The sequence below is a fragment of the Nycticebus coucang genome, chromosome 9 (assembly GCF_027406575.1).
Source record: "Nycticebus coucang isolate mNycCou1 chromosome 9, mNycCou1.pri, whole genome shotgun sequence".
In the NCBI taxonomy this organism is placed as follows: Eukaryota; Metazoa; Chordata; class Mammalia; order Primates; family Lorisidae; genus Nycticebus; species Nycticebus coucang.
The window spans coordinates 46,166,128-46,181,916 of NC_069788.1; the positions used below are offsets into that span (position 1 = coordinate 46,166,128).

General features: G+C 48.4%; 1 protein-coding gene across 3 annotated transcripts; it reads right to left on the bottom strand.

The window, feature by feature from the left end:
• Nucleotides 1–587: 587 nt before the first annotated feature.
• Nucleotides 588–13,406, bottom strand: KIFC1 (kinesin family member C1). Of its 3 annotated transcripts, none has more exons than XM_053601162.1 (11): nt 13,174–13,406; nt 11,495–11,632; nt 11,284–11,371; nt 6,517–6,570; nt 6,351–6,398; nt 5,741–6,141; nt 4,161–4,940; nt 2,788–3,078; nt 2,611–2,684; nt 2,400–2,475; nt 588–738 (listed from the first exon to the last, which is right to left on the bottom strand). In XM_053601162.1, exons 2-11 carry the CDS (start codon nt 11,519–11,521, stop codon nt 694–696), a joined length of 1,884 nt encoding a protein of 627 aa, XP_053457137.1. In that variant the 5' UTR covers nt 11,522–11,632; nt 13,174–13,406; the 3' UTR covers nt 588–693. The 3 variants fall into 3 exon arrangements, with proteins under 3 accessions (XP_053457137.1, XP_053457135.1, XP_053457136.1); XM_053601160.1 differs by lacking the exon at nt 13,174–13,406 and adding an exon at nt 12,999–13,160; XM_053601161.1 differs by lacking the exon at nt 13,174–13,406 and adding an exon at nt 12,842–13,149.
• Between the last annotated feature and the right edge of the window lie 2,383 nt (nt 13,407–15,789).

Below are 15,789 nucleotides of genomic sequence, written 5' to 3' on the forward strand. Positions count from 1 at the left end.
GGGCGGGCTGAGCCCCTCCTTTGAGGGGCGGCGGCCGTTGACGGTTGGCGCGAGGGAGTCCGCGGGGCGTGCGCGCCCGCTTCGCGTGTCCGTCCCGCCCCGCTCTTCCCGGGCGGGTGCAAGGACGAAGGCGGCGAGTACCAGAGGCGGTGACGCCACCGAGAGCCAGCCAATGAGCAGCGAGCGGACAGAGTCCCGGCGGTTCGAAAGGAAAAGAGGGAAAGGGCGGGAGCAAAGAGCCAGCAGTTTCTGGGAGCGCATGTCGGCCCGGCCTGGGCTCGTGTTCCACTTTCCCATTCACCAAAAAGTTCTCATGCTCGAGTGGCCGGTAATAAGGGTTAAACCCTAACTAGTGGTTGTGGACAGGGTGTGCATAGTACCTCCTGCCCATGTAAGCGACCAGGGGAGGAGACATTAGTAAAGATGATCCAGACCAGAGTCTAGAGCCCATGAGTTGAAGGGAAAAAAAACCTAAGGTCCCCACACCCCCTGCAAAACACAAATGGCAGAAAGGACAAATCCACAGCTCCCACCTTTACAGTTATGAAAAGTGTCCAAACGCTAATAAAACCTTTATTAGCCTTTATTAAAACAACTGTTCTTTATTTATAATAGCTCCTCCACCTAATAAACCTCAGCACCCACCCCCAACACACACACACACACACACACACAGAAGATCCGGATCCGTCGTCACTTTCTGTTGGCCTGAGCAGTACCAATAACACACTGGTTCACCTGTGGCAAGGGGTTAGGACAAAAAGTTTGCAGAGTAACCAATAATTTTCTCAAGATCTCTTCCCTTACTACAGTGCTACAGCTGCCCTCAAAGGAATACTGAAGAGTTCTGAAAGCAGGTTCAGGCTGGTCTCAGTTGTGTTTAGTTCTATGTCCAGTAGGTTTAGAGGAAGTGAAAAGGCCTAAGAGATAGAAGTTCCCCACCCAGACATTCAGGAGCAGACAGAAGCTTCTATTCCCATCAATACCCTGGTCTAGAGACCCCAAAACTCTCTCCCTCTAAAACAATAACCTAGATAGATTATTAAGAACACCCATTGAGGAATTAGGAGTCCTTAGGAAATCGATCAATGTCTGGGGGAGAAAACATATAAGATTAATCAGAAACAAAGACTACTGGGGTCCCGTCTAAAGATCACAAAAGCAGACTTGAAGGGGCTCCTGTAGGCCAAAGGTAGGACAATTGAACCTTAGAAAGAATAACTGGCTCGGTGCCCGTCGGCACCAGCCACATATCCTGAAGTTTGATTGGTTTGAACCCAGCCTGAACCAGCTAAAACAACAATGACAACTGCAACAAAAAATAGCCGGGCATTGTGGTGGGTGCCGGTAGTCCCAGCTACTTGGAAGGCTGAGGGAAGAGAATCGCTTAAGCCCAAGAATTTGAGGTTGCTGTGAGCTGTGACACTATGGCACCCTACTGAGGGCGACATAGTGAGACACTGTTTCAAAAAAAAAAAAGGAAGAAAAAAATGAATAAAATAAAATAAAAAAGAATAACTGCATGGCTCACACCTATAATCCTAGCATTCAGGGAGGCTGAGATGGGTGGTAGATTGATTGAGCTCAGGATTTGGAGACCAGCCTGAACAAGAGCAAGCAAGACCCATCTCTACTAAAATAGAAAAACTAGCTAGGGGAGGCTAAGGGAAGAGAATTGCTTGAGCCCAAGAGTTAGGTTGCTGTGAGATATGATGCCAAGACACTCTACCCAGGGCCACAGAGTGAGACTCTGCCTCAAAATAAATAAATAACAACTGCAAAAGATTAATAGACATCCAAAAACATAAGCATCTGGAAAATGATAACCCTCAGATAAAAACTAATCGATCACCTTTTGAAGTTGCTAGGATACCAACTTACACTCATGAAAATAATAAGGAATCTATCAATTATCATGCTTTCCAAATAGATGGCAAGGCAAAGTTCTTAGAATAATTGTGGCTGGGCATGCGGTGGCTCACACCTGTAATCCTAACAATCTGGGAGGTCAAGGAGGATTATTTGAGACCAGGAGTTTGAGACCAACCTGAGCAACAAAAAATAGAAATATTAGCCAGCACAGTGGCATGTGCCAGTAGTCCTGGATACTCGGGAGGCTAAGGCAAGAGAATCACTTGAGCCCAAGAGTTTCAGGTTGCTGCGAGCTGTGACACCATGCCCTACTGAGGGCAACAAAATGAGACTCTGTCTCAAAAAAACAAAAAAGCTAATAGTTAAAAATGGAATCAGGTGAGTAGTACCTTAGATGCCTGACAAAAGTAAATCCTTTTGGGATAAATGTCCCCACCTAGGGCCTAGAGAACAGAATGAGTTAGGATGGAGAAGCCCATAGCCATCCATGACTCCTGACAAGGCCTCAGCTTGCTGGTGAATTGTACCTTGGAGGCAAAGCGTAAAGAGTTGAGGGTCTCGGAGACATTTTCTTCTAGTGGAGAAATGTTCACAAACATAAGCCTATAGAAAGAGAAGATGCCCAACCCCATTAGTGGCCAGCAGAGCCTGAACAGGTCTCCCTCAACTGTTCCCCCTTCCCACCCCTCACCCAACATAGTTTCTACCTGACCCCTGCCATCTGTCCCTTGCACTCACATCTTAGAGCTGCCACCCAGAGAGTTCTGCAGCAGGTAGGTGAGCTTGCTGTTCCGGTAAGGCACGTGGGACTCCTAGAGCGTTGAGCGGGGGACAGGTGGTTAGGATTGGGCAGGATTCTGCACAGCAGACCCAACCTGGCCCCCAGGTTCCCTCCCCTCCAGCTTCCATTCCCACCTTATTGCTCAGAGCCATGATGACAAGCCCCAGTGTAGACAGGCTGCTGTTAATGGCCTGTGTTTCCCTAAGGCGTTCCCGCTCCTCTGGGCCCAGGGCTAACCCTGGGTCAAGCCGCTCGCTCCCAGCCAGGTCCACTAGGCTGAGCGGGGCCCCACATTGCAGGCCTCGGCTAGAGTGCTCTCCAGAGATCTGTAGTTGGAACACACTGTGGCTACGTGATGACCGCTCATTCTGGGCTGTGCGGGCCACAGCCCGGTTCTGGTGGGCTAGACGGAGCAGGGCCTTCACCTGCAGAGGAGGAGAGGGGCAAAGGCAGGAAGGAAGTCAGTATATGTCAGGTATGGTAATGAAAATAGGTCCCCTGCCTCTTGGAGCTTTCTTTCTACCTAGTCAAGAGACAAAATAAAATGCACAGTATGTCTGAGAATGCTAAGGAGTAAGATCACAAAATAGGAAGTATGTGTGTGGGGGGCAGGTTTAGCGAGGACAGCCAAGAATGGCCTTCCTGCCTTAAGATCTCCAAGACAAGAGCATTCAGGTAAAAGCCACTGAGATGGGCCTACAACTAGCGGGGCTGAGGAACACCAAGAGTCAGAATGGCTATGGCAAATTGAACAAGGTGTGTACAAGAAACAAGACCACAGCCAGGCTCGGTGGCTCACAACTGTAATCCTAGCACTCTGGGAGGCTGAGGCAGGTGGATTGCTTGAGCTCAGGAGTTCCAGACCAGCCTGAGCAAAAGCAAGACCCTGTCTCTACTAAAAATAGAAAAACTAAGGCAAGAGGATCACTTGAGTCCAAGAGTTAGAGGTTACTGTAAGCTATGATGCCATGGCACTCTAACCAGGGCAACAGCTTGAGACTCTAACTCAAAAAAAAAAAAGAAAAAGAAAAAAAGGCTCCGCACCCGTAGCACAGTGGTTATGGTAACAGCCACATACACTGAGGCTGGAGGGTTTGAACCCAGCCTGGGCCAGCTAAACAACAATGACAACCTCAACAAAAAATAGCCGGGCATTGTGGCGGGGCACCTGTAGTCCCAACTACTCGGGAGGCTGAGGCAAGAGAAAAGCTCTAGTCCAAGAATTTGAGGTTGCTGTGAGCTATGACGCCCTGGTACTCTACTGAGGGTGACAAAGTGAGACTGTCTCAAAAAAAAAAAAAACCTCAGAGGCAACTGGCAGGGAGGGGGCTCCTTCAGCAGATGTATAACTCTCTGCCTTCACTTGTTCTGTTAAGGTACATATAACTTATAGCCCACTAGCCAAAACTGCATGTGGTAATCTATCCTCCCAACTTGCCCTTCATCCTTCAATTTCTCCTGTTCCATTCTTTCCTACTCCCCAGTTCCAGGGACCATAGGTGCTCACTTCTTTCTCGCAGGAGACAGGAACATATCGAGCATTGGTGACAGTAAGCTCCTCACTCCCTGGCCCTGCACGGCGAATCTCACACTCGCCCCCTTGGCCCTTCCGGTTTCCAGTGGCCAGCAGGTCTCGGACAGTCTCATTGTATATTTCTACGTAGCTTGCCACAAAGCTGTAGGTCCAACCCTGGCCACCCAGCTCCTGGGCCATAGAGAAGAGATGCCGCAGAGCCCGAGGGATCAGCCCCTCCAGCTGAGGGTCTCCCCCAGGCCCACCCTCCATTGTGAAGGTCTTGCCGCTGCCTGTTTGGCCATAGGCAAAGATGCAAACTGGGTAGCCATCCAGGGCTGATTGGACAAGCATGGAAATCTCCTCAAACACTTCATCCTGTCCACTTCCTGGTGGGAATACCCGGTCAAAGGAGAAGTCATGGCGGGTCATAGGGGCTGGTGCCCCACTTAGGGTCCCACGCCGTTCATCAGTCCGGGAGAGACTAAGGCGGGTTGGAAGATCAGAGGGCCCACCAGGGCTAGAGGGAAACAGGAGGAAGCCAGAGGGTGGGGTAGGCTCCCCTGGAAGGACAGGGCGGACCCGGCAAAATACACGGATATTGCCCTTAAGTTCCTGCAGCTGGTTGTGCAGTCGTCGGCGCTCCATTTCTAGCCCATGGAGACGTTCTCCTCGCTCAGCTAGTAAGGCTGCCTGGGCTGCAGTCTCCTGCTGCAGAGATGCCACCTCTGCTTGGCTGCTTGACAGAGCTGCTTCTGAAGCCTGCAGCCTTCTCTGCCCAGAAAAAAACAGAACATACACAGAGGGTGAGATATAACCAAGAATAAAAACAAATCATATGGCCAAGATGGAACAGGGGGTGGAGATGAGGTCCCTACCCCTAAGGACCCTAGAGTCCGATAAAAAAAGAGATGAGAAAATAGGGAATCATGGTACAAAGAGAGAGAGTTATATGGGAATATCCAGGAGGGGCACAAGGAAGATAGTATCTTGTCTAATATCCATAAGTATAGGGATAAACTAAGATAGAGCACAGGAAGAATATTCCAGAAAGAGGAAAGCACATATGCAAAACACCCAGAAGTGAAAGTTGAGTCATTTAAGAGACTACAAATAATCTGATCTAGGGGGGCAGCTCCTGTGGGTCAGTGAGTAGGGCACTGGCCCCAGCTGAAAACTGCAAAAAAAAAAAATAAATAAAAAATTGATCTAGATGTTGCTCACCAAGAAGGAGTTAAATGAATATGGGAGAAGGGAAAGAGAGTACCATGGGGATTTGTGAACAGGATGGTGACCTGAAGAAAGAGAAGGGAATGGAAGACTACGGGAAGACACAGATTTAGGTGGAAACTATGCTAATAGAGTAAAGAGTAGGGAAAAGTAGGGCAGAAAGCAAGGTAAGTCAGGAATGAGCTAGGCTAGTGATGGGTAGAGAGGACAGAGGTATACTAGTGGAGAGAGGTAGTCAGGGGTTATTAGCCCAAAGAATCTTCAGGGGCACCTGGAAGGGAGGGGAGGTACAACCTCTGCTAGAAAAGGAGGTCTGGGCATTTGGTTGAGAATCTAGCCCTTACCTCCTGCTGCTCCAGTCGGGAGGTCAGTTGCCTCCGTTCCTCTTGTAATTCCAGCTGTTCTTTCTGAAGCTCTTGAACCAAGCCCTCCTGCATGCCCAGTCGCTCTTCCAGCTCCAGAACACAGGCACTCAGGTTCTTCAGCTCCTGTTGACCCTGCTCAGCCTGAGCCTGTACCCTGGCCAATTCCCCTTCCAGTGTCCTACGCTCTGTCCCCAGGGCATTGGCCTGTTGTTGGGCATCTCTGAGCTGGTCCCGCAGCTGCTGGTTCTCCTGGTTCAATGTTTGAGTCCTCTCACGACAACATTTCAGCTCTGCATTTAGGTCACATAACTGACCCTTTAAGTCCCAGGCTGGACGTTTACTGGGTTTCTTCCCTCCTACCATGGGAGGAACAGCTGATGCTAAGATGGATACAAAAAAGACAAAGGTCAGTGAAGTCTTGGCTCTCTATCCCTTCCCCTTCTGGCCCATAAAGCCTCCATACTTGATGCTATATCTATCTCCTTCCACTCCAGACAGGGAAGAGACCAAATGAATTTTTCTGGGTACTCACCACTTCCTCTTCCCTATCCCAGCCTCTCACCCAATAGTTACGTTTGTCACCTATTACCAGGCTTCTGGACAGCAACAGCGGGGACTGGCTTCTGATTCTTCACCACTAAAGAAAAGGGGAATTGACATAGGAATTACATGGGCCAGTGTCCCTCCACCTCCATCATTCTCTCTTTACATATACCCCAAATCCCTTCTCAGCCTCAATTCCTAAGCACAATTACCTGTGGTAATAGCTGTGGAACACCGAGGTCCTGTCTTCCTGGAAACTTTTTGAGCTGTCCAAGAGATATGAGAGGGAAGAGAGAAAAAAGTAGAATGATCACTCTGAAAGTAGCATGTACACTACTAGCTAGGTCAAAGGCACAAACACAGGGGAGGTGCTTCTTCTGAGAATTAGAAATAAGATAATACCCTCCTCCCCTGAGTCTGGCCAGCTCCTAATGATATCCCTCCTAGAATCAGAAAATTATAGTCATCCCTCATTATCCAATGTGATTGGTGCCAGGACCCACCCAGGATATCAAAATCCAAGGATATTCAAGTCCCTCATATAAAATAATATAGTATTCCATCTTTTCGTATACTTCAAATCATCTTTAAATTATTATTATTTTGTTGTTGTTGTTGTTGCAGTTTTTGGCTGGGGCCGCGTTTGAACCCACCACCTCTGGTATATGGGGCCGGTGCCTTACTCTTTGAGCCACAGGTGCCACCCAATTATTTTTAATACCTAATTAATTGCATTAATATAATGTAAATGCTATATAAATATAGTCATGTGCCATATAACAATATTTTGGTCAACAACTTCATATAAAATGGTAGGCCCATAAGACTATAAGGGAGCTGACAATTCCTATTACCTAGTGACATCATTAGCCATCGTGATGTCACAGTATTACCTGCCTGTTTGTGGTGATGTTGGTATAAAAAAACCTGCGCTGAAGGGCAGTGCCTGTGGCTCAGTGGGTAGGGCGCCAGCCCCATATACGGAGGACGGCAAGTTCAAACCCAGCCTTGGCCAAACTGCAACAGTAAAAATAGCCAGGCGTTGTGGCGGGCACCTGTAGTCCCAGCTACTCGGGAGGCTGAAGCAAGAGAATCGCCTAAGCCCATGAGTTGGAGGTTGCTGTGAGCTGTGTGTCGCCACAGCACTCTACCGTGGGCAATAAAGTGAAACTGTCTCTACAAAAAAAATAAAACCTGGGCTGCCGGATATATAAAGGTATAGCACATGTAATTACATACAGTACACAATTACTTGATAATGTAATGACAACTATGTTACCAGTTTATATATTTATTATACAACACTTTTCATTGTTATTTTGGAATATATGCCTTCTACTTATAAAAACAAAAAATTAACCATTAGGGCAGCGCCGGTGGCTCAGTCGGTAAGGCACCAGCCCCATATACCGAGGGTGGCGGGTTCAAACCCAGCCCCTGCTGAACTGCAACCAAAAAACAGCCGGGTGTTGTGGCGGGCCCCTGTAGTCCCAGCTACTCAGGAGGCTGAGGCAAGAGAATCGCTTAAGCCCAGGAGTTGGAGGTTGCTGTGAGCTGTGTGATGCCATGGCACTCTACTGAGGGCGATAAAGTGAGACTCTGTCTCCACAAAAAAAAAAAAAAAAAATTTAACCATTAGCCTCAGGAAGGTCCTTCAAGTGGCATTCCAAAGAAGGCATTGTAGGCCAGGTGCGGTGGCTCCCGCCCGTAATCCTAGCACTCTGAGAGGTTGAAGCGGTTGGAATGCTCAAGCTCAGTAGTTGGAGACTACCCTGAGCAAGAGGGAGGCCCTGTCTCTACGAAAAAGAAAAAAACCAGCGGGCATTGTGGTAGGTGCCTGAAGTCCCCAAAACTCAGGAGGCTGAGGAAGAAGGAACACTTGAGCCCAGGAGTTTAAGGGTACTGTGAGCTAGGCTGACACCATGGCACTCTAGCCTAGACAAGAGTAAGTCTGTCTCAAAAACAAAGGTGTTTGTTACAGATGACAGCTTTATGTATGTTATTAACCTTGAAGATCTTTCAGTGGAACAAGACATAGAGGTGGAAACAGTGACATTGATAAACCTGACCCTATGTAGGTCTAGCCTAATTTGTTTTTGTGACTTAGTTTTTAACAGAGGTTAAAAAGGACAAAAAGGGGGAAAAATTAAAATAGATTTCCAGATTCAAGCTTATTTATTTCCTGGGGGAAAAAACATAAATAAAAATTTAAAAAAAAAATTTTTTTTTTTTGCAGTTTTTTTTGGCAGGGGCTGAGTTTGAACCCACCACCTCCGGCATATGGGGCCAGCACCCTACCCCATTGAGCCACAGGTGCTGCCCTAAAAAAAAAATTTTTTTTTTTTTGTAGAGACAGAGTCTCACTTTATGGCCCTCGGTAGAGTGCCGTGGCCTCACACAGCTCACAGCAACCTCCAACTCCTGGTCTTAAGCGATTCTCTTGCCTCAGCCTCCAGAGTAGCTGGGACTACAGGCGCCCGCCACAGTGCCCAGCTATTTCTTGGTTGCAGTTTGGCCGGGGCTGGGTTTGAACCCGCCAACCTCAGTATATGGGGCCGGCGCCTTACGGACTGAGCCACAGGCACCGCCCACCTAAAAAAAATTTTTTTTAACACAGAGTCTCACTATGTCACCATTGGTAGAGTGCCATGGCATCACAACTCACAGCAACCTCACAATTTTGGGCTTAAGCAATTCTCTTGCCTCAGCCTCCCAAGTAGCTGGGACTACAGGTGCCTGCCATAATGCCCAGCTATTTTTTGCTGTTGTTGTTGTAGCTGTCATTGTTGTTTGGCAGGCCCAGGAGGCCAGGTTTGAACCCGCCAGCCCTGGTGCATATGGCTGGCACCCTAACCACTGAGTTATAGGCGCCGAGCCTTTAAAACTTTTTTCTTTCGGGCAGCACCTGTGGCTCAGTCGGTAAGGCGCCGGCCCCATATACCGAGGGTGGCGGGTTCAAACCCGGCCCCGGCCAAACTGCAACCAAAAAATAGCCGGGCGTTGTGGCGGGCGCTTGTAGTCCCAGCTACTCGGGAGGCTGAGGCAAGAGAATCGCTTGAGCCCAGGAGTTGGAGGTTGCTGTGAGCTGTGTGAGGCCACGGCACTCTACCGAGGGCTATGAAGTGAGACTCTGTCTCTACAAAAAAAAAAAAAAACAAAACTTTTTTCTTTCATAATAAATTAACCTTAGCTGGGCCAGGTGCGGTGGCTCATGCCTATAATCCCAGCACTTGGGAAGCCGAGTGTTTACAGTTCAGAGAACAGCCTGAGCCAGAGTGAGATCTCCTATCTAAAAATAGCTGGGCACCGGTAGTCCCAGCTACTTGAGAGGCTGAGGCAAGAGATTCACTTAAGTCCAGGAGTTGGAGGCTGCTATGAGCTATGACTGCCATGGCACTCTGCTCAGGGCAACAAAGTGAGACTGTCTCAAAAAATAAATAAATAAATAAATACAAATAAATTAACCTTAGCTTACTACAACTTTTTGACTTTGTAAACTTAAAATGTTTTAAACTTTCTGACTCCTTGTAAGAACAACTTTAAAAACAAATATAATGCACAACTATACAAAAATATTTTCTTCTTTATATCCTTATTTGATGAACTTTTTTCTATTTAAAAAGTTTTAATTCAGGCAGCGCCTTTGGTTTAGTGGATAGGGTGCCGGCCCCATATACCAACGGTGGTGGGTTCACACCAGGCCCTAGCCAAACTGCAACAAAAAATAGCTGGGCATTGTGGCAGCTGCCTGTAGTCCCAGCTACTTGGGAGGCTGAGGCCAAGAGAATTGCTTAAGCCCAGGAGTTTGAGGTTGCTGTAAGCTGTGATACCACAGCACTCTACCAGGGTGACAAAGTAAGACTCTGTCTCAAAAAAAAAAAAAAAAAAAAAAGAAAGAAAGAAAGAACTAGGCTTACTGTACTGACACACACATGTGGTGCATGTCCAGTCTATGAAAATCAGGTCAACATAAGGTGGTTAATGTAGGCAGGTGGTCAACTATGGAGGTTCTACTGTCTATCAAGAAGCACTTTGGATCAAGATAAGTAAAAAGAGCAGAGGACCAGAACCATTTCTAAAGCATGCTACAATCCAGTTGTCAAATACTTGAGCCAAAAAACAAAAGAAAGTATGCTACCATCTGTTTAAAAAACAGAAGGGCCAGGCGCGGCACTCTGGGGGCTGAGGAGGGTGGATTGCCTGAGCTCATGAGTTCGAAACCAGCCTGAGCCAGAGCAAGATTTGGTCTCTAAAAAAAATAGCCAGATGTTGTGGTGGGTGCCTGTAGTCCCAGCTACTAGGGAGGCTGAGGCAAGAGAATTGCTTAAGCCCAGGAGTTTGAGGTTGCTGTGACTTGTGACACCAAGGCACTCTACTGAGGGTGACATAATAAGACTGTCTTAAAAAAAAAAATGTGGAGAGGAAAAAGTGGGGTCCGTATTTGCTTGAATACCCATAGAATTTCTCTGGAAGGACATGCAGTTGCCCCTGGGGAAGGGAATTGGGTGGTTGAGGGACAAAGGTAGGAAGGAAAATTTTCACTATACAATAATCCTTATGCTTTTAGACTTTTGAACCAAGTGGCTTGGCTCCTGTAGCACAGTGGTTACAGCACCATCCACATACATCCAGACTGGCAGGTTCAAACCCTGCCCAGGCCAGTAAACAATGACATATGCAACAAAAAAATAGTTGGGCATGTGGCAGGTGTCTGTACTCCCAGGTACTTGGGAGCTGAGGAAAGAGAATCGCTTAAGCCCAAGAGTTTGAGGTTGCTGTGAGCTGTAACACCACAGCACTCTACTAAGGGTGACAGAGTGAAACTGTTCTCAAAAAAAAAAAAAAAAAAAAAGACTTTTGAACCAAGTGAAATGTTACTACCTATTCAAAACAGACTATAAAATTGAAAGAAAAGAAGGGAGTTGAAGAGCACTGGACTTCCATACTCTTGGTCCCTCCCTATCCACTCTTGGGCCCACCTGTATTCTGTGGCACTGTGGTAAGGTGTGGTGCTCTGGGGAGAGATGTGGCAATTGTGGTTGCTGTTCCCAGGCCTCGTGTCCGCTTCTGGGGAAAGATAAGAAACAGGGTCCATAATCACTCTCCCTAATTGGTTTACAAGCTGTCTCACAAACACAAGCATGCACACTCACACATATACACATGCACAAGTCTCCACACTCTGCCCACCTTCTCAGGCTCCAAGGCATCCTCCATCTGATCAAGTCGCCTCTTGAGTCTGCTTCCTGGGAGAGGCAGCTGGGAAGAGGCCTTAACCAGGCGTCTCTTCAGGTCTCTATTCCCCTTCACTTCTAACAGGGGAGATCTCTGTTGAGAAAAGATACCCTTAAGACAATACTCAGGATCCAAATGTCCCAAGACCTTTCCTTCTTGGCCTTCCTGGCCTCAATTCTCAACATCACCACCAAGCATTAACTGAGTACCACATGTGTCAAAAGATAGAATTCACAGGCTCAGCGCCCGTAGCACAGTGGTTATGGCACCAGCCACATGCACCAAGGGTGGCAGGTTCGAACATGGCCTGGGCCAGCAAAACAACAACAACTGCAACTGAAAAATAGTTGGGCGTTGTGGTGGGCACCTGTAGTCCTAGCTACTTGGGAGGCTGAGGCAAGAGAATCGCTTAAGCCCAAGAGTTTGAGGTTGCTGTGGGCTGTGATGCCACAGCACTCTACTGAAGGCAACAGGCACAGAACCCATTTACTGCCTTCTAATTGAGTTATACAATTTATTTATTATGTTTATTCTCTGCCTTCCCACAGAAAGGCAACTTATGATGGCAGAGGTTTCTGCTTTGTATACTGCTGCAGACTAAAACAGTGCCTGGTAGTAAGTGTTCAGTAAATATTTGATGAATAGATCTGGAAGGCTTTTACTATTTCTCACTGTCACATCAGCTCCTATGCTCTTTCGTTGCCAGGATATAAAGAACTCTAGGTTGAATCCTGACATTGGGTAAATCAGAACGTTGCATACTAGTAAACAAAGGATTCAGGCAGGAGACCTTTTCTGGCACCAGAGGTCAGTACACACACATTCATCTCTCTCCTCCGGAGAGGGGAAGCTGTAATGATTGTAGGGTGCAGCAGTGAACGGACAAGAGAAAGAACTTAATCAACCAGTCCCATGGGGCAGGAATCTGCAAAACCTGAGGAAGAAGAGAGAATGAGGAAGTCCTTCAGCCCAGATGATCCCACTCCCTCTCCTTCCTACAGCCCGAAGCAAGAGCAATGACAAGAGAGACAACACAAAACAATATCAGCGGGGATGTGGCCTCAGACTCCAATCATTTCCCTAAAGGTAAATGTCATTTCAGAACTCGCCCTTCCCACACACTGCAATCATGAGTAAGACTGGAAAGGAGAAAAGGGGTCCACCAAGACAGAATTTGAAGTGGGAAACCCTGGAAGCATGAAAGCGAGGAAGCGACTTCTGAAACTTAAAGCCGTGGTGGGGGGAGGGGGCTGAAAGACATCGCTCTCATCTCCTAGGGGTGCTCCCTGCTGTCTCCAGTACCTTCTCCGCCCTCTTCCAGTGCGGCGGGGGCACACGGACTTTCGCTTTCCAGGCAGGGATGACAAAGGCCAGCCAGGAGCCGAGGACTCGATAGCATCGGGACGGCCAGCAGTCGTCCTGCTGTCAGTGTGGGACACCCGCGCCGGCGCCTACTCACCTGCGGCTCCATGTCCACCTCCGCCCTACACACGCCGGAGAAGCGCAGTGAAAAGGGACTGGGGGCCAGGGATCCCGGGACCCGCGTTCTATCGCCTGCTTGCGTCGCAGAACACGCGAACTACCCGCGCCACACCCGCTACTTTTGAATTCCAACGGCCACTACCAATTCTCACCGCGCTCCGCAGGCAGGGGCCAATCGTCGTTGTCGCCACAGCAGGGGCCAATCGCAGAGCCCTCCGCCTCCAGAAGCCACACCCCGACCGGCCCGCACCTCCCCTGGCAGTATCGCCGGGGCCGGGGAAGTAGGCGTATTAATTCCACTTTCGTCTCACTTTTTTCTCTCACCCCTACCTCCTCTGGCAGTAATCCAGCTGGATTTCTGCTCAGCTCCTTGGCGTCTCACTACGTAAGCAATTGCGCCAAAGACGTTGCACCAACGTAACTGGCCAAGAGTAACTGTGGGGGAGGGGCAGAGAGGGAGGAGGGACGCTGGAGCAAAGGAATCACGCTTGCGCAAACCAGGATCCGTGCACGGCAAGGGCGGGACGAGCGCCTCCTAGCGCCTGCAGTAGAGACTGCACTTGTTAGCTCCAACTGCATTGACACGGCTGAGATTCCAGCACGACCTCTGGTAGTGGGGCTTATACTGGTCTCAGAAGTGGCAGCTGGTGCCTTTACGTGGATTTGAGAAGCTAAGTCTGTCCATTCTTCCGTCCGTCTTTTGCCTTTTCTCACCAAACTTATGAACCTTAGGTACAACTTGGCGCTCCTTGGAAGCACGACGGTGGAGATTTGACGCTCAGAAGAGGATTTTTCTCCGCAGTCCACTTTCTCACCTCACTCACCTCCTACGTACCTGGGCGCTGTCACTAGTGCTGGCTTAGGACCTTTGGAACCTAGAACGCAGGAGGGGTTTACTGCTTCCATTTTTGGAATATTTTATGCTTTTCAGACTCTGAACTTGCAGTGTTTAGCTTAATCGCAAAAATTCGTTGAGCTCTTACTGTGCGCCAAGTTCTTTTATATAGTAGATGAAGCAAACAGGTTTAGAGAAATTAAATAACGTGGGCGGCGACTGTGGCTCAAGGGAGTAAGGCGCCGGCCCCATATGCTGGAGGTGGCGGGTTCAAGCCCAGTCCCGGCCAGAAACTGCAAAAAAAAAAAAAGAAAGAAAGAAAAATTAAATAACAAGTACAGTGTCGGCTGCTGGTTGGGAGTGGATGTAAATGAAAGCTAGTTCTGTTAACCCATAATGCCTCCAACAATCTTAGTAACAAACTGTTCCGGGCGGTGCCCCTTGCTCAGTCGGTAGGGCGTGGGCCACATGCATGCAGGCTTTGGAGTTCCAACCCGCCGCGGCCAGCTAAACAAGGACAACTGCAACAACAACAAAAATAGCCGGGCGTTGTGGCGGGTGCCTGTAATCCCAGCTATTTGCGAGGCTGAGGCAAGAGAATCGCTTCGGCCCAAGAGTTTGAGGTCGCTGTAAGTTGTGACGCCCCGGCACTCTACCAAGGGTGACATAGTGAGATTCTGTCTAAAAAAATTAAAAAATAATAAAATAAAAAAACCTCTTCCGGCTTCGCGCCTGTAGCTCAAGCGGCTAAGGCGCCAGCCACATACACCTGAGCTGGAGGGTTCGAATCCAGCCCGGGCCTACAAACAACAATGACGGCTGCAACCAAAAAATAGCCGGGCGTTGTAGCGGGTGCCTGTAGTCCCAGCTACTTGGGAGGCGGAGGCAGGAGAATGGCTTGAGCCCAGGAGTTGGAGGTTGCTGTGAGCTGTGATGCCACCAAGGTGACAGCTTGAGGCTCTGTCTCAAAAACAAACAAACAATCTATTTCGTGCGAATAATATGCGATATGCGAGTTTCCAAAGTGGTTCTATCGCATTTATTCATCTCAGTTTTCATCCAATCATGGCGATAGGCAGGACAAAGTTTTATGAGAATGAAAGACAGGGGACTAAAGGGACTTGGTGAACTGTTGGAGACTGGCAGAGCTGGAACCCAAGCTGTCTTCTGATCCATCTATTTAACTTGAATTCAGTTTGTGGGGGAGGAAACAACAGTGGGGAGACAGACTGTCTGAAAAACACCAATCTTTGATACCCTGGGAAAACTAAAGAGCAGGAGGTTTCAGAGAAGACAGAAGAAAAGCAGGAAACTGGAGAAAAACAACACTTAATGGTAAAAGGAAAGAACTGAGAAGGGAAACTTGAAAACTATAGCAAAAAATATTTATCAAAGTTGAGAAATGTGGGCCGGGTGTGGTGGTTCACACCTGTAATCCCAGCACTTTGGGAGGCCCAGGCGGGTGGATTGCCAGAGCTCACAGGTTCAAGACTAGCCTGAGCGAGTCGTCTCTAAAAATAGCCAGACGTTGTGGCGGCGCCTTTCTTTTTTTGGTGACTCAGTCTAAAAAAAGAAAAAGTTAAATGTTGGGCGGTGCCTGTGGCTCAAGGAGTAGGGCGCCGATCCCATATGCTGGAGGTGGCGGGTTCAAACCCAGCCCCCGCCAAAAAACCACAAAAAAAAAAAAAGAAAAAGAAAAAGTTAAATGTTAGCTAGGCCAGGTGGGGTGCTCACACCTGTAATCTCAGCATTTGGGAGGCTGCAGCAGGTTATTACCTGAGCTCACTAGTTTGAGATCATCCTGAGCAAGAGCCAGACCTGGTCTCTAAAAAATAGCCAGGCATTGTGGCAGGCACCTGTAGTCCCAGCTACTTGAGCCCAAGAATTTGAGGTTGCTGTGAGGTAAGACACCATGGGCACTCTACTGAGGATG